The 27,214-nt window shown below is 41.5% G+C and overlaps 1 protein-coding gene across 2 annotated transcripts in view; it reads right to left on the reverse strand.

Annotated features, from left to right (window-relative positions):
• Positions 1 to 23,663, reverse strand: part of PPM1H (protein phosphatase, Mg2+/Mn2+ dependent 1H) — a 141,607-nt gene extending 117,944 nt beyond the window's left edge. Inside the window, exon 1 of one of the 2 annotated variants that reach the window (XM_064508461.1) lies at positions 23,152 to 23,663. In XM_064508461.1, the coding sequence (XP_064364531.1) occupies positions 23,152 to 23,387 (236 nt within the window). In that variant the 5' untranslated portion in view covers positions 23,388 to 23,663. The remainder of the gene's footprint in view (positions 1 to 23,151) is intronic. The other variant, XM_026092367.2, reaches the window with a different exon arrangement.
• Positions 23,664 to 27,214: the final 3,551 nt, after the last annotated feature.

Below are 27,214 nucleotides of genomic sequence, written 5' to 3' on the forward strand. Positions count from 1 at the left end.
GTAATTTGTATTTGCAGAAGCACGGGTTCCATCAGCGCTCTTCAAGCTAAGACAGCAAGATAGAAGGTTCACCAATCTCCTTGACAGGGCCTTGAATTAGCACCCCATGGAAGATCTGGGCTTCGCTTCTAATCTGAATGGATAGTTTTAGCTTCCAGGCCTCAGTTCTCATTCTGCTATTCTTCACTAGATTAAGAGAGGCCCTTAATAATGAATTTTTCCCCCATATATATTTTCACAACTCTCTAATCATATCACTTCTCAATCTTTTTTTGGCCAACTAGATAGATCACATCCAAGACTCCTGCTGCAAGGCATTTTCTTCAGCCTTTGAATCATTTTTATAGCCCTTTTCTTCACCCTGCTATTTTTTCAACATCCTTTAAAGAATGACGACACCAGAACATTACACAATATCCCATGAGGGCAATACGCAGAGGCCAAATCTTACCCACCCTATACTTCTGGACAGGTTACAAACACAACAAGAAGATAAGGCCAGGTTATCTGTAAAGCACAGGCTGTTCTTTTCATAAACTCCTCAGCCCTAATAACATAGCCTAAATTATCAAAATCTCAAAATCTTCAGCTTTGTCCTCTTAGCAGTGAGACACCTCCAAAACCTGCATTCTCTCCTCTTTTAGAGCACACCAGCTTGGCACTCCTGTGTTTCTACTGAATTCCCTGTCAGCTCTGCCTACAGATGAGAGCTGGAAAGTCTCCAATGGGAGCTACTTGCTTTATCCCGCAAATACTCCCACTGGGTATGTCCCTGTAGCTTTCTCTTCTCAACCCAGGAAGCATGATGGTGATCTCAAATTTCATTAAGATGATAAAAATGGCTTGAGACTTCAAAATAAAGTATTAAATAGCAAGCATGACATCTGTACTCCACAATTTGGAAATTTCAGAATGAGAAAAAGTGTAAACCAAGTCTGTGATACTTTAATAAATTTCTCTTGCTAACTGCAGTCTCTGTGGATTTGTAGACCAATTTGGTAGTAACTCTGGTGACAGCACTGCTATACAACAATAATTATGAAAGCAGGAAACATTCAGTAATGCTGAAATAACTCATTGTCACTAAGGATATATATATTCCATGTGAAGACAGATTTCTTTTCATCCTTTTCCTCAAATACCAAACAGAAAAATAAGGAAGCTCCAACCTCCCCTCCGCCCAAAAAAGGGGCGAATTACAAGACAGAACTACATGAAACCCACAGCACAATAATCCAGCACTGCTGGCAAATGCCATTATGGGGTCCAGGAACCTTCAAAACACCCTTTGGGAGCACCTATCAGACTTGCCCAGACATTCAATCCCAGAATAAAGGGCAATTCCAAAAAGCAGATACTTTGCCTTTGGAGACCAAAGGGATTCAAGGGCCAAATTCAGCCCCGTTACGAAGCGGCGGCAATGCTCCTGCATTAGCGACAGCAATGCAGGCTCACGACACTGGAACTCATTCGGTACATTGCAACCTCCATAAAAAGTCATCACTCAGCCACTCAATCATTACAACCACTTAAGGGAATTCTGTACTTTAGACACAGTTTTAATTACCCACTGTCAGAAGGGCACAAATTTGATATAAGAAGTGACAGTCTGATAAAACCTCACAAATGAAAGATGTCTCAATCACTGAATCTTTACCAAAACTTTCTCATCTGCAAGAACAGTATAGAAATGAACATACATAATACGGAGTTTTATCAGGCCCAAACTAAGGAAGCCCAGGAAGATGATACAGTATTTGCCTATAACAAGAAAATCATGATGCATCTCTATTTAGTACATGCATATGCATCTCTATTTATATGCATGTGTGCCTATTTGCTCTAGATGCATATATAATCAACCCAAGTATAAATTAAAAAGCAAATGAAGGATTAAACATCAATTGCCTTTCCTCCTACACTTTCCCATCTCTCTGCCAAGTGCTGAGAAAAACAGAAGGCACAGTAGCAATGGTTGGAAACAGAATGTGAAATTGGAATACAAGAGAAAAATATTCATTTTCTTTTTGTAAACTTATGAGAACCACACGGGTATTTTCACTTTCAACAAATACCACCATATTCTGAAATTAGGAACTTCTGATGGCTTTAACAGGGATCTTAAAATGCTACATAAATAAGAGCAATTAAAATTTGGATTTGTAATCATTATACTTGATGATGGAAGCAGTATTATTACGCAAAAAGAATTGTTTTAATACTACTCAAACATTCCAATTATTATAGTCATTTCTAGCAGACAATGAGCTATGGATGGCTAGGAGAGTTTCATAAAATCTCTGAGTGTAATCTTTAGCAAGCTTCACTATATGGAAGTGTGCAGACAACACTTAATTCAGCTGGCCTTTTCCCAAAGACTTACCATAAGTCTGTCTATGCCTTTCTTTTAATAATCAAACAGGGCGGTTATTTTATTTTGATAGTGGGCTATTTTAAGCTACAAACAAAAATAATGATAGGGAGACCAGATCTGCCCATCAGCTGATAGATTTGAAACTCTGCCCAGTATTTTCCCGCAGACAGGCAAGCACTTCTTCAGAAATGAAAAGAAATGCAGAAAACTTCTAAACTAAATGCAGAAAAACATATGGATTAAAAATTGGAAAGAAAAAGGATGCTTGCAGAACACAGGGGCATGTCAGAAAAGGCAGTCATTAGCGTGTGAGACAAGAAGAGAAGCGGCACTCCAGGAGAGAATGGGGCTAAGCTGGGGAGAAGGGTGTAATTACACCCCGTGCCATAAAGCCAAACTCTGGAGTCTGCCATTATGCATGCCCAGGAGAGAAATGAACTTGATTTCTCAGGTTCATCCTCTTTAAAGGCTTTTTTAAAGAGGAAAAAAAAAAAGGAAAGAAAAAAAAAAAGGAAAGAAAAAAAAAAAGGAAAGAAAAAAAAAAAGGAAAGAAAAAAAAAAAGGAAAGAAAAAAAAAAAGGAAAGAAAAAAAAAAAGGAAAGAAAAAAAAAAAGGAAAGAAAAAAAAAAGGAAAGAAAAAAAAAAGGAAAGAAAAAAAAAAGGAAAGAAAAAAAAAGGAAAGAAAAAAAAAAGGAAAGAAAAAAAAAAGGAAAGAAAAAAAAAGGAAAGAAAAAAAAAGGAAAGAAAAAAAAAGGAAAGAAAAAAAAAGGAAAGAAAAAAAAAGGAAAGAAAAAAAAAGGAAAGAAAAAAAAAGGAAAGAAAAAAAAAGGAAAGAAAAAAAAAGGAAAGAAAAAAAAAGGAAAGAAAAAAAAAGGAAAGAAAAAAAAAGGAAAGAAAAAAAAAGGAAAGAAAAAAAAAGGAAAGAAAAAAAAAGGAAAGAAAAAAAAAGGAAAGAAAAAAAAAGGAAAGAAAAAAAAAGGAAAGAAAAAAAAAGGAAAGAAAAAAAAAGGAAAGAAAAAAAAAGGAAAGAAAAAAAAAGGAAAGAAAAAAAAAGGAAAGAAAAAAAAAGGAAAGAAAAAAAAAGGAAAGAAAAAAAAAGGAAAGAAAAAAAAAGGAAAGAAAAAAAAAGGAAAGAAAAAAAAAGGAAAGAAAAAAAAAGGAAAGAAAAAAAAAGGAAAGAAAAAAAAAGGAAAGAAAAAAAAAGGAAAGAAAAAAAAAGGAAAGAAAAAAAAAGGAAAGAAAAAAAAAGGAAAGAAAAAAAAAGGAAAGAAAAAAAAAGGAAAGAAAAAAAAAGGAAAGAAAAAAAAAGGAAAGAAAAAAAAAGGAAAGAAAAAAAAAGGAAAGAAAAAAAAAGGAAAGAAAAAAAAAGGAAAGAAAAAAAAAGGAAAGAAAAAAAAAGGAAAGAAAAAAAAAGGAAAGAAAAAAAAAGGAAAGAAAAAAAAAGGAAAGAAAAAAAAAGGAAAGAAAAAAAAAGGAAAGAAAAAAAAAGGAAAGAAAAAAAAAGGAAAGAAAAAAAAAGGAAAGAAAAAAAAAGGAAAGAAAAAAAAAGGAAAGAAAAAAAAAGGAAAGAAAAAAAAAGGAAAGAAAAAAAAAGGAAAGAAAAAAAAAGGAAAGAAAAAAAAAGGAAAGAAAAAAAAGGAAAGAAAAAAAAGGAAAGAAAAAAAAAGGAAAGAAAAAAAAAGGAAAGAAAAAAAAAGGAAAGAAAAAAAAAGGAAAGAAAAAAAAAGGAAAGAAAAAAAAAGGAAAGAAAAAAAAAGGAAAGAAAAAAAAAGGAAAGAAAAAAAAAGGAAAGAAAAAAAAAGGAAAGAAAAAAAAAGGAAAGAAAAAAAAAGGAAAGAAAAAAAAAGGAAAGAAAAAAAAAGGAAAGAAAAAAAAAGGAAAGAAAAAAAAAGGAAAGAAAAAAAAGGAAAGAAAAAAAAGGAAAGAAAAAAAAGGAAAGAAAAAAAAGGAAAGAAAAAAAAGGAAAGAAAAAAAAGGAAAGAAAAAAAAGGAAAGAAAAAAAAGGAAAGAAAAAAAAGGAAAGAAAAAAAAGGAAAGAAAAAAAAGGAAAGAAAAAAAAGGAAAGAAAAAAAAGGAAAGAAAAAAAAGGAAAGAAAAAAAAGGAAAGAAAAAAAAGGAAAGAAAAAAAAGGAAAGAAAAAAAAGGAAAGAAAAAAAAAGGAAAGAAAAAAAAAGGAAAGAAAAAAAAAGGAAAGAAAAAAAAAGGAAAGAAAAAAAAAGGAAAGAAAAAAAAGGAAAGAAAAAAAAAGGAAAGAAAAAAAAAGGAAAGAAAAAAAAAGGAAAGAAAAAAAAAGGAAAGAAAAAAAAGGAAAGAAAAAAAAAGGAAAGAAAAAAAAAGGAAAGAAAAAAAAAGGAAAGAAAAAAAAGGAAAGAAAAAAAAAGGAAAGAAAAAAAAGGAAAGAAAAAAAAAGGAAAGAAAAAAAAAGGAAAGAAAAAAAAAGGAAAGAAAAAAAAGGAAAGAAAAAAAAAAGGAAAGAAAAAAAAAAGGCACCTCACTCTGAAGGATCAAGGCCAGGAAAACAACATGAAGATATGAAGATACAAAAGATGTTTTCCTGCTGAAAACTGGGCAGTCTAGTCCTTTATCAACACCCTGCAGGAACGCATTTGGGTGTAAAGCGTTCTTTAGGTTCACCCACACAATTCCCACAATGGCACTACTGCTCTGGACACTGCCTACAGCACTGAAGTTTACAGAGGTTTCAGGCATCCCTGTAATGTGCCGTTCTGACATACCTTGGTTTCACATTTCAGGTTTTTGGGTTGGTTTTTTTTTTTTTGATCCATTGGAAGTTTGCTTCTTGTGAAGACTTTGGTAAGGTTGAAGGCTATTCAGAGGACTCAACAGCAGAGGGTAGAGAAGGAATGTGGGTTGGGGATAATGCAAAAATGTCTTTTGAGGTGTGATCTTCCAGCACTGGCTGTAAACAACTCCACGATCTTCTGTTGTGGTTAAAGCATAGGTTGGCATGGCTTGTTCAGAGAAGTAAAAAGATGAGTATCCTTCAGGTGAAGTAAGGCTTTTCCTAAAGCACCGTGTTGGCACCCAAGTGGCAAGTTTTTGCGGTATGCTTCAGACGTTTGCTGGTTTTGCAGAGGAAAGTTTCTTGGTCTGTGGGTCGGGCCTCAAAAGTTTAGCAAAGTCTGAGGAATTAAAGTGTAATAACCTTTGTATCCCAAAACAACCTACTCCCCAGATCAAACAGACAACACAGCCACATTTGATATCAGAGACGGAAAGTTGGCAAATGAGAAATAATAATATTGGCTCTCTTTGGACATAGTTTCTCTCTTTTACATTCTGATTTGTTGAACAACTAACTAAAAGGATCGAATGTCATAAAGAAATGTAGTTCACATAAGTCTATCACACAAGAAGATTAATCCAGTTGAGAAGTAGAGCAACATGGCTTTACTATCTCCAACAGTACAAAATGAAGAGAGGCGGCATTCTTAGACCAAGAAATGAAATGGAAAAGTTCCAGTTATTTAACTTCACAGCTACCTGGATGTGTATTAGATATTTTGGATATTTGCTCAGATTTCACAGTTTCCTAAAACAAGTTGGAACTTTGTCTTCAGAGTCTCCAATCACTTCTCCTGCCATACACCCCCGACTCACTTTCTACATAGCTAAACTCCCACAGCTCACCAGTTTTATTTTCTATTTGATTTACAGCTCAGCTTGCTGAACAACATTGTGTAAACTCTCACCTGCATATCAACAACTTCTGTGACCACATATCTAAAAGATGGGGCTCTAAAGAAAGCGGGGTGCCAAAAAAAGGTGGAAGAGGAATTGATTACACATACATCTGTCCAACAGGAAGTGGAAAACTGAATTTTTGCAGTTTCTGAAGGAAGTCACATCTACTAAAGTATGTTCAACTCCAGACAGAAGCAAAAGCCTTTAGCATTTTAGGTCTAGACAGAAGCTCCTCAAATAGTCAAACCAGGCAGCACTCAGATTTCTTGCATCAAAATAAAAGGGAATAAGGGGAGAAAAGCAAACAAAGTCCTCATGTGGTCACCACCAGAGAAGTGGGACAAAACATAGCCATCAACTCAGTGTTTAGTATTTTTGTAATCATGTAAGTTAAGTATGTCATATAAAATTTTACGTTAGCAATGAGGAATAAAGAGACATTGCTCAATGCATGGATTTCTGGCAGAAAACTTGTTAACTGTTTGCATGGGGTATTAGAAACCTCAGTAACTCTCATTCCATTAAATATATATTCAAAGTCAGTCAACAACCAAAAACCAAAAGCAGAACAGCAAGCCTTTTACATGCTGCTCTGTAGAAAAACTATCCATTTGATGTACATAAAAAGTCCTAAAGAACTGCACATGTAGAATGTGTGCAGCACTACTCCAGCAGCAGGAGAGCAATGACTCACAACGATGCTCTAGCAGGAGCTTTCCCAAACAGGCTTACTTCATGCCCGTTACATGAAAACCCCACTGTGTTTTTCCACTCACCAAGATGACAGTAGCCAAGATCCACCTCCATCTCCTAGTCCTCAGCCTACACATCTGCAAACATCCTTTTGATTTTGGTTAAGATAGGCTATGCTGTCTCCACGTACGGCCTGCACCCTTCATTATGCTGCATGACACTATAGCAAGTGCCAGGTGCTTTTGTACTGCAAGCATCTTTCTCCATTTTTCTTCCTTTTGCTTACTAGTAAGGCTGTTTCATCAAAGATAGTTTAGTTCTCTCATATCTTGTTAGAACCCTCTCACTGGAAACAATTTTCAAATTCCATTCTTATTTTCAAAATCAAGACTATCTTGCCATTCCTCCAGACTGAGCTACTACCTGAACAATTCGTTATGACTAATACGTTTGCTATTCACATACCTTGTGTGCTGTCAGCCCTGTAACCTGGCTTTAACAATCCTCAGCTCTTTACTGTAGCAATACATATGTTTTATTTTTGTAAAGTCCTTCCCAAATGGTATTCCTGCAATGTCTGGGAAGGCTGTCTAGCACCTCACAGTTCTTTCATGCTTCCAATGGGATAGGTGTGAAAATTGAGAGAATCAGACTCATTTCATGCAACTGTATGGAAATTTGGTTATGCTGCATCACTTCCTTCATTCCAAATTTCAACTTATTTAAGAAATTCAAGTAGCTTCAGTTGTTCCATTTTGCCTTTAACATATGCTGTTAGAAGCTAAAATATTAGGAAAGAGCTGAGAGGGATGAGACTTTCTGCAGAGTTTCAATTCCTGTCCTTTGTCAGGGGTAGCAAAGGCCAAGAGCTCCGCCACACAACAAGGAACTTAATCCAGCAGTTACTCTTGAACTCTGTTCATCTAGACTGCATTCTGCATTTAACCATTCACAGAACTTTTGCATCAATGCAAATCCTAATCCTGACAGCTGGGCTTGCAACTAAGCTGGTATTTTCCAACAAAACAGTGAACCTCAACAAAAGATTGAGACAGAGAAGAAAGAAAGACAGGTATTTGCATCATATTTCTCCTACTTTGCTTCAGGAATGTGGGATAAAATATTAAGCAAGACCCTAAAGAATAAAGTGTTATATAATACCAACAGCAAGAAATAATTATTTTTCTTCTTTGTATGGTAGCTTTCCTCAATTTTTAGCTTGGGGAAAGCTCTTATTTTAGAATCCTGTAAAATATATCCAGAAAGCAACCTTTTTTGTTTGAAAGTGAAGTACTTAACTAGGGATTCCTAAACAAAAAGATTGTTTATTCCCCCCCACACACACACCTTTAGATGAGCTTTTATTTAAGAAGCAATTTTTTCTTAACACAGGAAATCTACACAGCATTTTTTGGTAGTTTGTGCTGCCATTTTCAATTTCTATTGCAGTCTTCATGGAAGGGTCTTCTCTCATATTTTTGTATCTAGTGGGGATCAATTACCACTCAAAACAAAAAGACACCTTTAAAAATTTCCACAGCAGCTCAGTTTGATTTTCCACTAGTTCTACCCTGCTTTCTGCTGCAGTGGCTAGTCCAGATATTCCAGGAGAAGAACAAGAAATACCAGGTTAATCCTGAAATGAACCCAACCATAGCAGAGCATTTTCTTTAAGGCCCAGTAGTCATCTGTCATGCAGTAAAGCGTGATAAGTTATGTCCTCTATAAAATATAGGAAAAAGTCTCTGGGCTTTCTGGATACCTGTATCATACTGTTTTTAAATACTTTTTCACCTTTAGATCCAGGATGTCACAGCTTTCTGAGACAGAAGGCCCCAGTCTATCGAAGAAAACTTTTACAACTACATGCCCTTATGCAGTGAATTTAGCCAGCATACACTGAATTTCATAGAGAAGCATTATCTTCCAGCACTGTTTATAGCCTTTCATCTTCTGTGGTTGGGGTTTCCATCCCCACTAAGCTTTTCCCCTAATTAATAATAATAATAATAATAATAATAATCATCTAGCCTGCCTTCAGTGTGCTGTCTCTTGGTTTTATAGGCTTGACTTTTGTCACCTCTCTTCCACTTCCTCTACATTCCCAAATTCTTAACTGTTTTCCATACTCATTACTCTTCCTTTTTTGCTTTGCCCATAATTAAGGGTGAAGACAGTATGCGTGTAAACTACTGAGAAGACTTCCACAGAGGCAATCCATTTTCACTATTGCATCCACTTCCCTGGTATTCTAATATTTTCTTTAGCTTTTTGCCTACACATTAAGCAACCGTTTCAGCAAGCTCCGCAGAAGGATGATAAAGGGGTCACAGTAATTTTGAAAAGCACACCCATGTAACAGTAGTTCAAATTATCCCTTCCAATCAACACTACATTTCTCCAAGATTGAATCCATCTAGCTGCCCATCTAGCTGGTCTTTTCCAGCTGTTCAGGGAACCCAATGCAGTTTCAAAGCAGGGAGAGGAACAAAAACTTCACCTTCAACTATTTGATAGGGTCGTTTTTCTAGATACTCATTTCTTTGACAGTGTAAAGAAGTTTACTAGCCCTAGAGAAAGCTTTAAGCGAACACAGTGGTAAGACCACATACTAAATTACACACTGTAATTAAATGCAAGTGATGATTTTTATTTGTAAACGTGGCTGTCTCACATTACCTCTCAAAATACCAATTTGACTACGCCTATAAGTTTATGCAGCATATTATTGTTAAAAAAAAAAATTCTTCCACCCCTCATGCCTTTTCCAAGCATTTGAACGGCTGTTACACAATTGATATCATATGCCAATTAAACACAGAAGACAAAGTCAATACCCTCTTATAACTGACACAACGGATTTGCTCCCATCATGCAGTCCTTCAGGGAGCTGAACCAAAAAGTTGTGCTACAACTTGGACCACGTGGTCTTTCCCCCAGTGCCTCGGCTCTCCCTCCTTTCGGAGGGACTCGGAGCTCCGCGCCAGGTCCTCATCACACCATGGCCGTAGAGTCCTTGTCCCACCATGGCTGTACCAGTCCAGAGCCCCGGGAAGGCCCAGGAGGGGGCAGAAAACGTGATGGGAGATCAAGGGGAAGCCTCAGTTCATACTGCTTCTTTAAATTGTAGTATTCTTAATTCTCTAAATCATAGTATTTCCATTTGCTGCCTAGGCAAAAAAAGCAGTGAGTTCAGCCCTCAGAACTTACTCCTATCCAGGATCACCAACTCCAGAGATCTCAAATAACCTCCACTTTCTGGATTAGCGTACTTATTGCCAATTTGTCCAGCACTTTATAAACAAGGTATTTTTCTGCCTGCTTCCACACCTATTTCCTCTCTCATATCTCACCCTCCATTTCCACTGGAAACAGAAAGTAAATCTCCAAAGTCACAGTGCTGGGAACCACGGTGCTTCCAAACTCTACCAGCCCCAGCACCAAGTTGCCTCCGTGGCGGCTTAGTCTCTGCTTTGTCCCCTTGGGAAGTAGGAAATGAGAGCAACTCCTCCTCCTACACAGGGGTCGCAGGCAATATCAAACCTTTGAACAAAACTAATCCAATATTATCAAATGATGGCACTGAAAGACCTTGCTCTCAGGTTGCACTTGGCATTTCACCCAACAAAAAGATCTTTGTCTCCAAAGCAATACTTACAAAGTATTTTGTTACATTAATTCTTTGCACTGAGGTTGCTTGTATGCAGGAATACACCAAGGAATTTCTTATCCTTTTCATTAAGAATCTTACCCCATCTCTCTCCACTGGGCCAGCGGCATTTCTACCACTTCATACTAACGTTTCAACACAAGTTAGTGTATTTGTTTTGTTAACATCGAAAGGAACAACTTGTGCCTCAATGGGGAAAAACTTCCCAGATCATTCGCTTCTCTTTTAGCAAAGGCAGTTCTGCTAATGGAAGGCTTTTCCCTGGTCTGTACTAAATACACTTTAGCAGTAGTAATACATTAGCAAACAACATGATCCTAATGTAAACCTGTGGACCTACAAAGCTCTGAAGACCAATTTGCAGCATATGTATAAGTTATTTCTTGCCTGTGTCTATACATATACATAGGTATCTGAAAGGATTATGCTGGTTTTGTGTTTCTGCTTGCATCCTCTTGGTTTCCAATTTCTAAATTATGCTGAACAACAATGCATAGAAACTAACTGCCAGCTATATGAATTTATTTCTCTCTTGCTACCAATGTTTTTTCAAAGACAATCAGCTGAGTAGCAAAATAACTCACCAGCCTCCCCCATAAAAGCACTTGGAGAGTTTCACAAAACTAGCTTATGAATTAGGAATCAGACACTTTCCTAAAACCAAGTAAGAATGGGATTACAGTTAATCACATTAGCCTATAACTTTTTTTCCTCTAAAAGAAGGATTAAAGTTAGAGATATGGAACTTCCCACATTTTCACATGCCAGCTTCATTCTTTCAGACTTCATTTGATTAACAGCTAATAGAATTACAATTCATAGACCTGGTATTTTAGGGGATTACTCTAGAGAGGTTGCTGAAGGAACTTGCTAGGCTGTAATTCCAGGCTTTGTGCAACTGGAAAGGGATGCAGAGACCTTAAAATGACATTGAAAAGAAAGCTGGAGGGAGTCCCAGCCTGAAAAAGTTGTCATCTCATTTTGCAAAGGCTAGTGAGACACACAAAGTTTACTGAGAAGAATAGAGACAAGAACTGAAAGCGCAGGATTGGAGGTGCAATAGCGTGACATATGAAAAGGTAAAGGAGAAAGGAGTAAGCCCCTAAGTCAGTTTTATGTACCATTTTATAAACTTTTTAAAGACTAGTATAAGTTTTAGTGTTGCAAAAAGTGGTCATCAATTCCGATTACAGTAGTTTAAAGGACACATGACCGATTTAAATTCCTACCTTCAAATGGCACTCAAAGATGGGGGGAGGGGGGAAGAAAACGGAGGTAAAATTTTTATTTACATTGTTCCATATTTGGTTCTATTTTTGTTTCTGGAAAATGGAAATCTCCCATTTCAGACCAACAACCCACAAAACTTTATAATTGCTTAAATCATCATACACATTTTATTCATTTGTATCGAGTTAGCTTAATGATCAGTGTTTTTCAGTTCTAAATACTGAAACAAGCATCTGCAATGGTATATTCCATCTCCAGTAGCACCACACATACAATGCAAGTTTCACTGCATGGCACTTAAAACTTCTAATGGAAAAATATTACACCTTCGAACAAAGATCAAGTGATGGAAGTCCTTGGAAAGAAGTGGAAAAAAAGGCTTTTAATTTCCTTTTCCAGTAAAGAGACCTACAAATAACAGCAGCAAAGAAAAACAAAAATTAGTTTAAACTAGGTTTCAGATCAAATTTCAACTCAAAAATTGACTATTCACAAATGAAACAAAGACCCTTAAAACAGATTTGTAAGAAAAAGCACTCTCTCTGAAACGCTGTTTTAAAAAAACGCTTATAACCAGTAATTTAAGGAACCTAGTTTTATTGCACAGGCTCCTGCAAAAGATCACTCACTGCTGAACAAATAAACAAGAAACTAAGGATTGCATTCAGACGGCTAAAGCCCTGGCACAGAAATGGAACCAGTGGAATTAATGGGAGATGGAGGGAGAGGGCAGAAACCCCATGTAGCGCCCAGAAACCAGGGGAGGTGCAAGCCCTGCGCTCCTGAGCATCAACACATCCCTTCTCCTCAACCGCTCAGCAAAACCCCCGCATGCAGTCAGCAAGGTAAGTGGCTCTCAGCTTCAAAACAAGTTATCAGAAGCCACTCAGAGCTTGCTGGGCAAAATTCTGCTCTCAAATATGATAGATTCGAACTAATTTCAGAAGCATCCTACCTAATTAGGTTCGAACTAATTTCAGAAGCATCCTACCTAATTAGGTAACAGAGAAAGCTTACTTCCCTCTGTTAAACTCACAGCTTCTTGTCATTTCTCCTCCTCATAAATGGGCAGCACGGATGATGAACCAAGAAGAAAAATTCCACAACCCAGAAAAAAAGACAATGTCCTTCAATAATGTAGGGGGCAGGGCACAAGAAAAAAAAGTATCATCGGCACTTTGAACAATTCATTTTTCTGACACTGATCTCCCTTTCACTCAAACTGCATCTTCCAAAAGCCAACAAGAACATCTGAAATCAAAGCAGCAGTGTCTATAGCATTTTCTTAGACCCTTACTCAGCTTTCCAATTCTGTGTCTTTAAACATCACATCTCAGACAAAAGGTCCAAACCGGTGCCTATGTAGCTGCCGTGCAAAGGCTACGGTTTCTCCCTGGCAGATGGATATCAAGTGTCTGGCAGTTTGTAAAGACTGAAGCTGCTACGCCGGAAAGCCCACAGCGCTCACAGTGCAAAGTCTCTTCAACAACCTGTTGTATCTGAAGAAAACAGAGATCTCTGAAAAACAGTAGGGTGATAACTTCCCCCCTCCCTTCCCCCCCCCCCTTTTTTTTCCTTTTTTCTTCCTTCCTCCCATTCCTTTTGAGGGAGGGGCAAAACTCCTCCACAAAATGGACCACTGTGCAAATCATAAGAGCTGATGGTCTATCCTCAGTCCCACTTCTGATGTGAGACTCTATCAAGGAACAGATTATTTCTGTTCGATAGATATTTTACAATAGTAAAAACTTGCATAAAAATTTGCACTATGCATCAACTATTTCTGAGGAGGTTTCTAGCACATACCTGAAGATAGACAAATAACACTTGGCCTGAATGAATCAACTCTGGCCAAAAAAATGAAAAAGATCTGCTGTGGAGTTTGGCTGGAGCTGGATTTCTTTCACCTCCCTGCAGCGAAGAAACTTGGAGAGTAGAAATTGTCATAACAGGTCATAAAAGACAGAGTGACAAATCAGGGAAATTCAGACACTTGCAGGAGCAGCACAGGTGAGAAAAATCTCTCCTGTGTCAGTACGTTTAGGCAAATGAGCAGATAAGTAGACAGGACAGCATAAAGATAGTTTGCTGTGAGACCAGATGATTTAAAGGGAGAATTTAACTGGAAAGACTTTGGAAGCAGACTATGGCTACAAAATGGTCCCCAGACAACCTGCCAGCCCTCTAATTCCAGTCCAAGGACACTCTGCAGCAGGATTTCTGAACCTGTGATATGCACGACAGAGTGTGATCCTTAAAGCCACTGCAAACACACAAACAGCACTTACTCTTCTTCCACCCCAAACCACACATACACTCACCAAAAGAAGAGAAAATTGTTCATGGTACAAAATAAGGGTACAAGGTGCAAACAAAGCTCAGTGTGTTTTTCTCTCTCATTGTACCAGAAAAACACCATGGAAAGCATACAAAAGATGGTCCACAGATTCCCACTCTTCCTCCCACCCTCTAGCCCCTTCTCCCCCAGAAGCTGGACTAATTTGACTACCTGAGCAATTATATCAACTGGTATCATAAAAACTACAAGCAAAACTGAAGACAGTGCTGACGGCAAAGGAGTCTGAATAGCATCAAAAAAAAAAAACAAACAAACAAAAAAAAAGACTGAAAATGGCTATCCATCTTTCAGCCACAGTGATCATCAGGACCCGGGGGCTGCTTTCACTGGAAGAAAACTTGCAGAGCTGAAAGAATCTGACAACATCCCTCCACCAGAAGAGAAGGTGCCCACTGCAGTTAAAGCCAAACTGATAGTATCGCAAGTGAAAGAGATGGACTAACTGATCTCTGCAAATCAGCAGAGAGAGAGAGGCCTAAGCAATGCTGCTCCATCTCCTTCTGGAGGATCAGACCCATTCAACTCCTGCCTGCCCTGGAGATGGCAACCATTTGGGAGGAGTACCACTTATCAAGACTGGGCCACACAGGATTCAGATGTTAATGCAACCCCTAGGATTAAAGAAAAAGAAGGAAATTAAGTGAAGCAGAACACAGATGATAATCACTCAATTGAGCTGCACTGACAGCTTACCATTGTAAGATTTTTTTTTTTTAACATCTCCTCAGCTTTGTAGAATCAGAGGGTCTCCTAGGATACAGTATTTACCAAATTCCCGCACTTCAACAATCCTGGATTTTGCCAGTAGACTCCCTCCCATTAAGCCTTACTATGTTGAATGTAGATTCAAAATGAGGAATGAAGTTCTTAGAGATGTATAACTCCCACTCTGTATCAAACTAGAAAAGCAGCTCTGCCACAGCAACATTGATAGCCTCTTCTTATTTGATAGTAATTTTTTTTTTTTTAAATCAGCATGAGTGCAGAGTAATATACAGGGTCCATATTTTGGTTTTCTCAACTATGGATTATCAAGGTACACCCTCCTGCTCAGAGCCTGCCTCCCACCACGGTATTTACCAATGTCAATTGCCTCAGTTTGGGGTTGTTTTTCTCCACCCTCTCCTTAGATTTCAGGAATTAAACTATGCTTTGATCAAGAACCAGGGATGACAAGCAGACCAGCTTTACCCAGCATTGCTTCCCCCTGAAGGAACAGCAGGTGCGGTATTGCACACAGCACAGGGAGAAAGTCTGCAGACAAACATTTGCCTTACGTATGGGCTGGGCTGCGCAATCGTCTCCACCTCCATCCATGTTATTAGCCAAGATCTCAGGGTTTCTGTCCCTCAGGCAGGTAGGTATGCACCTCCACTGAGGCCACCAGCCCTGCTGTTTTGGGCGGCCCCTCTCCCTGCTCCAGCCACCCTTTGCAAACATGCCTAAGTCTTACCCCCTCCTTGCTGCAGGTCCAAGCAGACACACACAAGCCATTGCCCCATGTGCTGGGGGGACTGGTCCAGGGCAGCAAAGCCAGCATTAGTGTAGACTCAGTCTGACCAAAAGCTCACACAGCATCACCATTTTAGTACCCTGTCACATATAATTATGCATAGAGCTGGCAGCATACACTAGACTGCAAGCCCGCTGCTGGCTTCATGGGTCAGCGGAGCCGGACATGAGGGGCTGCGAGTTGAATGAGCTGCTGAGACCAAGGACAGCCAAACGGCTGCAAGAGGCGCAGCCGCCTCCTCTGCGGGCCCGGAGCTCTCTGATCACCGTGCAGTAAAACCCTCGCTCTCCGCGCTGGACTTGGGGGGCCGGACACGAGCTGGGATTTCTCTCACCAGATCTGCTAAGAGTTTGGTATTCTGTGCACTTGAAACCATGATCCCTTCTGCTGTACCTAATGCACGAGCAGGAAGACCATTTTGGATAATACCATGAATTCTGTCTTGCCGTTCCAAACACTAAGTCTCCTTCATAAACATAACTGGCTACATGGCAACCAAGTCTTATAAGCATACGTGCAGCACATGCTCCTCTCCCATCACTGTACCACAGTAGAGAGGTTATTTATCCACACTCTGCCCAAATCCACCCAGACATCTCCCTCCACTTCCTAAGAAAGTTTTCCTACTCCCTGAGCCTTACTCGGGATGCAGTTCAACACAGAACTGACTTACCTATCCTTAAGCCTACAAACCATATTTCCTCCTCATGTGATAAATGGATCCCATCACAGGAATGATTTGTGCGACGCAGCACAGCTTCCTTTCAAGGTCGAAGTGAACATGTTAAATTTCATCACATTTACAGAATCAAGAGGTTCATCTTAAGGGGCACAACCCTGTCAGATTACTTTATAGCATGATGGTAACTCTGCCAAGCTGATGTTGCTGATACCTTTCTCAAGCCATGCAGCTATATTTAACCCAAATGAACAAAGCCAGTGCGTTTGCAGGTAACATCTGCCGACGCCTGCTAGTGCCAAGCTAAAAGGGGGCCAAGCTACAGCTGTCTGCAGGGACACGGTTTCTCTCCAGCTTCAGGAGCCTGGACTGTGCTCAAGCCAGCTTTTCAGAAACACGTGAGACAACAACAGTCTTAAGCCTTTGGGAGACTAATTATGCAATAAGGCAGCTTAGATGGATGAATTTCATACTTGCATCTTTAGGAATCATATGCGTGCAATTTAGACAACATTAAGAATACCAGAGCACATGATTTACCTTTCTCTCTCTCTTTTTTTTTTTTTTTTTTTTTTTGGTTCCGAGAAGTCAGAGACCACATAGCAAAAGCTAAGCACACAAAGACAGGAAAGATACTGTGGTTCAAGCCCAGATCTTTAAATTCAGGACTCATTTTCAATGTTCATGCCAATCCCCTTGCCAAAGCTTATCCTCACTGCCTCAGTTTCTTCATCTGAAGGACCAAAACATTTATACATGTATGTTTTTCTCCAAGGTTATTTTGAAATTATTTTTTGCAAAACACTTGGCAGGTTAGAGGCACTACATAAATATTAAGTGTTATAGTACACACAAGTACCCCGGCTTTATACGAGGAAAGGGATTTCTGAGGCTCTTACAACCATCATGAGGTTTCTGTAGGCTGTTTTATATGGCTCAAGCTTAAATAACTGTTTGGCAATGTGTATTAGAGTTAACATTACATTGTGCATAGAAGAATAATTAATTCACAGGAAGAGTGTTTAAGGTGCTATAGGAACATATATGAGAACTGAATTTTAAGCTCATTTATCAGGTCCTACTCCATTGTGGGTTCTGAACCACAGAAAGAATTAAGAAACAAATTCACTTAGACATAAAGAGAGATGTAACCAAATTTTAAAAAGGAAAGTAATCCATTATGCTCAACAATGTCTTTGTACTCAACCTGAGAAGGAAAACAAATAGCAGAAGATAAAAAAAAGCTGTTCCTTTTTTTCAAGGCATACTCTCCTCCTGAAATTTGCACCAAACAGAACGCACACAAGAATTGTGTTTACAGATAGGGTATGAGTCATGCTCCCAGCTGACGATTAGAAAGACGAGCTCCCAGAAATGAGAATGTAACTTTCAATTCACATGAGCGTGACTGCTACGTTATCTCCTGTTAATATAAGGCATCAAGGATTAGAATAAGAGATCAGTAGTTGCAAGCCCTGAACCATTCCCGACACCAACACATTGTCCAACTCCAGACAAGCAATTTCTGTGCTTCGGTTTACCCCATATCATAGATGGGGTAAGCTCTCACCTACTTCAGGTGCTTACCACAATGCTTAACATAGCATTTGTATAAATACTTCAGCCTGCAAAGGCACAATGTGAAAGGCAGGTCAGGTGGAAAAATACTCCTTTGTTACCTTAACTCCCCAAATCAACAAATTTTAGGTTGATAGTGTCAACCTAAATGTTATGATGCCCGAAAAAAGATTTTGATTAAAATCATTTCCATTCTTAGTCATCATGCTCACATACCCACATTTCCTGTAAGCTAGGTAAGTAGGACAGCATGAGAAAATACGATGTAACATCATCAGCCTTAGAAAACAACCAGTAATGGGGGGGGGGGGGGGCGGAAATCAATAAGTTCTCCCCTTTCCATTTTGAGTTAAAGTTACTGCTGTAACAACATGCCATTATAACACCACTGTAGAAGGCCACAGTCATAATGCTTCACCTACAGCTCTGCATCGATTATGGGTCAGTAGTCACCGCACCACAATGTAACTGCTACTGCAGGCCTGCAGAGCAGGGAAACCACAGTACTGCAAGACTTCTGAAATGCAACATTACGGAAAAAGAGCACGCCCTTTGCATCTCATCAGAGGACGAGGCACTGCAGGGAGAATAAATTAACTTATATAAAGTCAAGAAACGTGCACACCACAAAAGTCTTGTTTGTGCCTATTAGAACTTGAAACGGCAGAGATATCTAAATGTCCTTTAGAAGTAAAAAGTCTAAACAAAATGGAAGGCAAAACTAGCTTTAGCGTAAGGTCACAAGAAACCCATATGACTGAGAATGTTTCCACATTTCCATTGAGTGTGCTTAACAGCACTTTCTGATATTCTTCAAAGAGATCACGGGAAGGTAAGAATAAAGAGAGGAAAGAATGCAATACAGAAAAGGTCGGCTATGACCTCAGCAGAAGCAATTACAGCACTGCATTTTGGACTACCAGAAATGCATCTTCACATTCAAAATAGACTGAAAAGAACTAGAGTTTTGGTTTTCTATCACAAAATGTTATTCAGTTGCAGTTTCGCTGCAACTCCATAAGCAAGAGCAGCAGGCCATTTCTGTGTCATCTGCAAATTTAGGATCAATTTTTTGCAGTCCAAAGAAGTCAAGCATGACATGGCCCTGACAGAAACAAGAGCAGAAGGCTCCCTTCCACCCTGTTCACACTCTACCTTGAAGGTGGGAACAAGATAAATACAGGAAACAAGCAGAAGGTGAAAAAAGCAGAAGGTGAAAAAATACTTTTACGTGCAGCGTTCAGACACAGGTGAATAGCATCCAAGTTATTTAACGTTAGACACTACAGTTATCCTACCGCCCCTATGTCACCAGCCACGTTCCGAGTTGAACACGGGGCTAACGGCAGCTTAGCATAAGTTCTGCGGGAAGAGGTCATAATGTACGGAAAACGGCACCGAACAGGACTACAGGCAGAATTTTCCTCCCGGAAATGGGGCAATCCCGAGAACGAGGCAGCCTGGGGAGCACGGCCACCCCCAGGGAGAAGGAGGGCAATGGGTAAGTGTCAGGCAGGATTATTTTCCCCTCTCCTGCCTCAAATAAATCACTTAACTTTCCAGAGAGCAGCAAATCTCCTTACGTATTTGGATTTAAGGCAGACTTAAAGGAATATTTGTTAACAGACTGCCCCCCTCTCTGGGTCATTCTTGATGCATGTCAGCTACATTCAGTAAAGCCACGCTAAGTATAACCATTTTCTTCCTTACCAAGGGTATTTCTAAACAAAATGAGACCTTTAAACGCAATTAAAAAGCTTACTGAATTTGGGAATCAATTTTCATTTTCCTTCTACAGAGTTTGATGACGAATAAAAACGTGTCCATGGAATAAAAATATTTGAAATACGTAACTGCCTTCTGCCATTCTGGAGAAAGAGGTAAACTAAAATCCATGATCTCAAGTCTTCTATGCAAGCAAGAGACAGCATGGGACAGTTGTTTTAAAAGACAGTTTTGAGCCTGCTCACTAAGGAAAGCTGAGTCCCTACTGAAATTTCAGGAAGCAGTGATGTTTTATCCCAGCATCAAGTATGTTTTTGAAGATTTCATTTGCTTGCCTACGTGCTTTGCATAATGATCACAGTATTAAAAGAGAGAAAGCTTATAATAAAATTAAAGGCAAATTTACATTTCACTGCATACTACCACAGAGATAATTTATTTTTAAAATTAGCTACTTAAAATATATGACATGAATGAGCAATATTGCAGAAATACCTATTCCAAAAAAAGATTTGGTATGAGACAGGCAAGAAAAAAGAGGAGGGAAGAAGAAGAAGGGTCAGTGCTTGCTGAAGGGGAACAAGTCCAATGAACAGGCATATACAGAGAGGAAATAAATAACAGGCTTATCACTGTTTAAGAGAGTGAAAAAAAACATATTCTCAGGAGTCAAAGGAACAAGAGAAAGTTCCTTTATCTTCACATCTGAGAAAACGATGCATTTTGTGGACTCAGACTGCTTTAATCCAGCACAGGAACCAGCTGTAGTCCCAAAATGCCTTCTCGAGCTCAGATGAAACACTGACAAGACTATGTCAAGGAGTTCCAGCATCATCAGTAAATTGACACGCTTTTACAACTAAAGAACATAAGAACTACAACCGCCTTTCTGAGCCAAGGCCTCCAGGTGATCTCTCCTGTGAGCCAGAATTTCCTCCCAAAGACAGCGAAATAAATCTAGTGCTGGGAGCACGGCATAAACCGAGTGAAACCCCACCGTGAGGATGGCCTGCAACACCAGTGAAGACCTAATAGAGAAAGCACACCTTATCCCTTTACTTTTTCCAGGCCAAATCCCCACCATTTAAGTCCACAACAAACCTCCTGTTGACCTCAAAAAGTAAAGATCTTGGTGAGCGGTACAAGCACATCTGCCCTCCTCGCTCACAACTAGGTCCGCAATTAGGCGTCATGCCCACGCGGAGACACTACAGCTGCCAAAACACTGCAACGACTTTTGCTGTTTTGCTACAACATGGAAACATAGAAAATCCAGTAGCTCAGGGAAGCTGGATCTTGCCGCGCTGCAGGTAAGAAAAGCATTTTCTGATTTTACCCTACCAAAGCAAGCTAGTAAAATGAGAGCTAAATTGCTGCCTTTTGTATTATGCCACAAGCTACCTGTGAGGACAGCAAGTTTCCCTCTCACATTCTTGCAAGGGCTCATTTATATTGTAACAAAAGGCAAATACTGCTCTGATAGTTTCCCTCATATAGACACTAATATAATGCTAAATAATAGTATAAAAGGACTTCATTCCTCCTTCAAAGCAAACTTTAAAATATATATAATAGTAATTCTTCCTTCCTGGCATTTTTTCATCTCTTTTCTCTCCATATAATCCAAATGCATTCCAAAAGGAAAACAGATATTTTGAATGCATAACTTCAAGCAAGTATTGCAATTATTTTCAGACAACCTGGCAACAGCCCGGGGGGGTGTCAAATTCAGTAAAGCCCAAGTTTGGCCTTAATTTCTTCTTTTTCTTTGTTCACGAATGCCTTTTGCATCTGCTTTACCTTTGAAGCACAGTGCAATTTTGATAGTACTGTTTTCCTCTCAGTTTCTGTATAGCAAGTATTTTGACATCCTCTAGTTAAGCAGCACTTTGAAAGTTCAAATAGGTATTTCTGGGAAAAGTCTGGTAGCACTTTCACTAGCTCTTCTCTTTCTTTACCTGGGCAGTACATTTCACTGAGCTCTGTTCTGAGAGCACCAAAGTTGGTTACTGGAACCAGTGCTCCAGCAGAACAGGATGAGACAAGAAAATAGAGCTCAAGTAAAAGGCCAATCTCTTTTCACACAGGTAAAAACAGGGCCTGAGAAAAACAGTTACTTTTTTAAGCCTCCAAGTTAACCGAGTTGGCTCAAAAGAACAATTGTATATGAAAACTGGTCTAGCTATTCTCTTTTCATGAAGATCCACCACCTGAGCCATCTCCTTTATCTCCAAACAGCGCTTCATAGGAGGGATCATCTACAGGGTCTGTCTTGGCCTTCGCTTTCCTGCGCCACACATTTTTCTTTCCCGACAGTCTCACGCAACCTTTGCTGTCAGCAGTGGATGCACACATCTGGGAGCCAGAGAACCTGTCTCAGTCATCAACTTGCAATCACAGTTACTTGCTAAAAGCCACAGCACCTCATGCAAACCAAAAGCAGCAGCTTACTTGCTTTGGTAAAGAACTGCTTTTTGAGGGACTGTTTCAGCAGCAGAACAATTAGAGTGTACTGTTAAACATTTAAACTTATAGGTCCTGGGGAATCTGCTCAGTAGCATATTCAATTGTTTAATAATCTGAGGAGAACAATCCAATTTAAAACTCTTTAAATCACCCTTCCCATTTCAGTATCCCTTATGATGTAGTAACTCATACGAGCCTTTTAAATAAAGCTAGCAACTGCTCATTAACAACACAAAGTCTTCACTGTAGTTCTTACAGTAGCTTTGCTGGGAATTCATGTATGCCCAGAGAGACACTGCGTTGAGCTCTACAGCAAAACAGCTCCTAGTTTATAAGAGCTTGTTTTGGAAAGCTTCTTAATCCATGAGTTGGTAGCACCCTGGATGACCAGATATTTCCAAGAATTGAAACTTGGAGACAGCAGCAGAGACAAATCAAGGACTCAGTCCTGCTCCCAGGATTGCCAAAGGAAGCAATGCATTTACTGATCTGCATTTACTGCATTAACTGGTTGGGTGCAAGGACACGCACTGCCTGCACAGCTGCTTCCACTGCCAGGGGAACGAGGACCTGCATCCAGATGAGCACCCTACTTCACACACTGCACCTCAAGCACCCCATCAGCAATCATTTCTTGTAATCATGGTCAAGAGCTGAACTGGGTCCTAACCAGCACCTTCCAAAGCAAAGAGCACGGCATCAGCCAGGGCAGCAAACAGCAGCAAAAAGGCCAATTTTTGGCTTGGCCACTGAGTTCTTCTGTTAGTTTAGAGCTCATGTTCCTCAAGTCTCCCCCAAACTTTAAAGTGCGAAAGGAAGAAGCCACCGGCCACCATAAATGAGGTAATAAGGTTTGCCAGGTCCAGGTGCCCCCCCCCCCCAAAAAAAAAAAAAACCCAAGGAAGAAGCAATTACACACGGGCAAACCAAACCGAGGTTTTCTACCACGAGACCTTTCCGCTCTCGAGCCCAGCGCAGAACAGCCGTCCAGCTGCTTTGCGCCGCATCCCAACCCCAGAGCCAAGAGAGTCACGCTGCGCGCCTGCAGGAGCGCGGCCCCGTCGCGCGCGACCACCGAGGGCCCCGCGGTGCCCGGCCGCCCCCCCGAGGGCGCTCGCCGCTCCTCCCCGAGGGCCGCGGCGCGGGGGGCCGTACTCACTCCGCGTAGCCCGTGGTCCAGGGCAGGCGCCGCGTCTCCTTGTTGAGGATGAGGATGGGGCGGGCGATGTGGTCGGCCGAGCACTCCACCTCGTCGGCCGACAGCCCCAGGAACTCGGGCCGCCCGTAGGGGAAGCGCAGCGGCAGGTCCGCGCCGCCGCCGTGATCCGCGCCCGAGCCGCCAGCCATGATGCCGCCCATGAAATTGGCCACGGCGGACTTCACCCGCGTGAGCATATTACCCCTGCCGGCGGCAGCGGCGGCGGCGGCGGCGGCGGGGCCCCCCCGGGCTCCGGGCAGCGCGGCGAGCGGGGCGCTTCCGCAGCGGGGGCGCAGCGCGGCGCCGCGCAGCGGGCGGTGCGGCTCAAGGGCGGCAGCGGCCGCCGGCGCGGGGCCGCGGGCTCATTGCGGCAGCGGCAGGTCCCTCCCGTCCCCGCGCGGCGCTCGCCGGACTCAGCCCGGCGGCGGCGGCGGCGGCTGCTGAGTCATGTGACAGCGGGGCTGGATGTGCCCGGGCGCTTCCTGCTCCTCCCGCGGCACCGGCGGCGGCACACGGCGGGCACGGGCGGGGCGCCGGCGCCGCCCCCGCGGCAGGGCAGGGCGGGGCGGGGCGGGGCGGGGGCAGGTGCGCGGCGGCGGCGGCGGCGGCTTTGGCGGGGCCTGGCGGCGGCGCGGGGCGCGGAGTTTGCCGGAGCCCTCGGGAGCCTTCGTGGCGCCCGGCGGCGCTGGCAGCTGCGGCGGCCCCGGGCCTGGTGCCGCCGGGACGGTGCGTCCGGGCCGCCGGCGGCATCTCCTCCTCAGACTCCTCAAATCTCCTCCTAGTTCAGAGGTCCTGCTTCGAAGATTTACCTCCCTCCTCTTCGGAAGCGTTTCAAACGCCCAGCGTTTCGTTTTCACGCGCGCCAGTTGTCCGTGCAGAGGAACCTCAGGTGCCCTTGCTGTGGACGGCCGCGGCCCGAGGTGAATCCCGCAGCCGGCCGCGGTCCTGCCCGCCTGCCCACCGCTGGCAGCTGCTCAGGTCCGTCTGTGCCCCGTCACGGAGCGAGGCGAAGCTCCACAAGAGGACAGGCCTGAGTATCTTCAAATTCGAGGACGTAGCTGTTTTAAACCCTCCTCCCCCCAGGAGCTATGTCATGCTGACCGTGTCATGCTTTGGCATGAAGAACTTGGCAACCGTGCTGTGCCGATGTGTCTGGAGGTAGCGGTCATCCGAGTGTTTGGAAGGGTCGCAGGTTTGGGTTTGCAGAGCTTCCGGAAGACGGGTGAGGGAAAGCTAGCAAGAACATTTAGGGAGTATCTCCTCTATGGCAATGTATGCCCTGCTACGTTGCAGTGCTCCTGAGAGGTGTAAGTCATCAAATGGTGCAGTGACTCGTGCAAGGGGCAGGTAATGGCAGGGAATGAGAGTATCTAGTGAAGAAGCATGCACAATACTAGTACTTAGCAGGAAAAAGCTAGTTAGCCCTGATACACGGCTAGGTATCAGCTGTCATCAAGTTAGCTCATCCTATACAGCCAGTTGACGTATTGCTGACCATACAGGCATGCAGTTCTGGAGACTTGCCCTCTGAGTTCCTTTGATTTCTGATTATTAAACCCCACACTGATAGCTGAGCTGCAGCAGTGCCTACGTGTGTTTCAGGCTCTTTGTTCACAGACACGAGCAACGTAAAGACGTTCTGATGCTTCCTAGTTTGTGCGACAAAGCTGGCTATGCATCAAGTCTAGGCAGCCAAAAGTAGATTAATGAACAGGGATGTCAGGAATGTGTTAAGGGCTACTTGAAATGTAGTCGGAAAAACATCTACCCCAAATTAAACGTCACAGATACGGATGTTTGTTTTGGGAGTAGGTGGTTATTTTTGATATCTCGTTTGGTAGTTTCTAGGACTGGTATTATACGTATTTTAAGGAACAGTAAACCTATTTTAGGTCAAAAACTGTTTGACATTAATAACTTACAAGTTGATAAAAATGTAGTGGAAACCTCATAGTTCTCCTTTCATGCATTTCTTTTTTTTCTGTTGTTTGGTTTCCTGGTTGTATTGCAGAGGTCATTATTTGAAAAATACCACTGACTGAAACTCTAACAGCGAGGATGTAGTTAGTATTTGTCTGCCTGCCCCTCCAGCGGTCACCATTTTGAACAGAATATGAAGAAGAGGCTATAAGGGAGTACAGGCTTGTTAGGTTTTAAACGATTAGCTCTGCAAGATGACAAGAAAAAACTCGGATCAGATGTATGGAGAAACAGCTTAACAGCTCAGCACTAAAAACAAATCTGTGTGCTATTTGAAATTCTGCGGCTGTTTGCCTCCGACACAAGAACACGGTACGGATAAAACAGGTATGACATGACCTTTTTGTACTGGAGATGCTTCGGTTTCGGTTCTCTTTGAGGAAAGAGGATCATGTCATTCTCTGCTGAGTCAAAGGTGAAGCCCCACTTCTCAGAGGAAGTAATGGTCAGATCTGGCAGTTCTCAGTGATTTCTTCAAAGTAAATAGCTCCCCAGCCTGGAGACCATCTTGTCCAAGCCTGACATCTTTTCTTGGTGATGGGCAGACCTCTGAAGGTTTGGGTATTCATTCACTTCAGATAAAATCTTGAGGCTGAATTCTCTGTGTAAGTATTTGAAATATGACTGTTTCTTTCTACAATCCCCTGACTAATGCAAAGATGAACAGCTTGGATTTTTTTGTAAATGTAATCTCATTTGTGAAATTGGGATAAATGTAGTTTTCTCTCTGAATGGCTAACCGTGCCATGGATGTAGTGAAGATGTGTGTGGGCCAGAAACACATTCAGGTGCAGCTCTTTGAAGGATGTGAACTGTGTTACACCACCTTGTCATGCATTATATTCAACTTAAAAAACAGCATTTTACTCATGATGAAAACAAACTTACACAGGGAACAGTCAAAACTATAAAATCATAGAATAATTCTGATTGCAAAGAACTTCAGCAGCTCATGTGGTCAAACTTCATTTTCCAAGCAGGGCCAAATCTAAAGTTATAATACATTGCCCAGAATCATGTCCAGTCAAGTTTTCAGTATCTCCAAGAATGGGGATTCCACAACCTCTCTAGGCACCTTAGGCCACCCACATGTGAAATTTTTTTTCCTAATGTTTAATTGGAATTTCTCTTGTTGCAGCTTGTGTCTATTGCCTCTCATCACTGTTCACCTCCAGGGAAACTATGGCTTGCCTTCCCTTCCATTAGGTAGTTGAAGACAGCAGAAAAATTTCTCCCTGTCAGCTTTGCCTTCTTAAGGCTGAACAAACCCATTTCTCAGCCCCTCCTCCTGACCGTCTTGGTGGCCCGCTGCAGGATTCGCTCCAGTATGTCAGTGTCTTGACTGGAGAGCCCCAAACAGGACACAGTACTCTCACAAGTGCTATTTAGAGGGGTATGGTCACTTTCCTTGGATGCACTTGGATGCTGGATGCACTTTTGCTAATACAGCCCAGTATGTGGTTAGCCTTCATTGCTGCAAAGGCGCTCTGCTAATTCATATTCGACTTGGTGTATACCGGGATCCTCAGGTCCTTTCCTGTAAAGATGCTTTTTTGACACTCAGCCCTCAGCATGGAGTTATGCTGTCCTGAGTTGCAGGACTCTGCGTTAGCTTTTGTTGAATTTCACGAGATGTCTGCCAGCTCATTTTTGCAGCCTGTTAGATCCCTCTGACTGCAGCCCTGCCCTCTGGCATACCAACTGCTCCCCCACAAAATTGGGGAAAGGAGTCAGTCAGCAACAACTCTTGAGCTTCTTGTAGGTACTGTCCTTTTTTCTGCCTTTCTATTCGCTTTTTAAAGAACTATAACAAATTTCTCTTTAGAAAAGCTTGCAAGACAAAATGCCCACTTGGCTCTGAGGACTCTGGGAGTGTGCATGTAGAGCTGGCTGTGGCTCTTGAGTGTATGGAGTACTTGAGCAGAAGGTGTATTACATGGAGTTGCTGAAAGTGAGTAAGTAAGTATATCCAATGAATATGCATTGAGTCAATATGTTTATTCATTTTCTCCTCATAAAAAATAATCCTGGTGCAGGTTCTTTT

Source organism: Dromaius novaehollandiae, chromosome 1 (genome assembly GCF_036370855.1).
Source record: "Dromaius novaehollandiae isolate bDroNov1 chromosome 1, bDroNov1.hap1, whole genome shotgun sequence".
Classification (NCBI taxonomy): Eukaryota; Metazoa; Chordata; class Aves; order Casuariiformes; family Dromaiidae; genus Dromaius; species Dromaius novaehollandiae.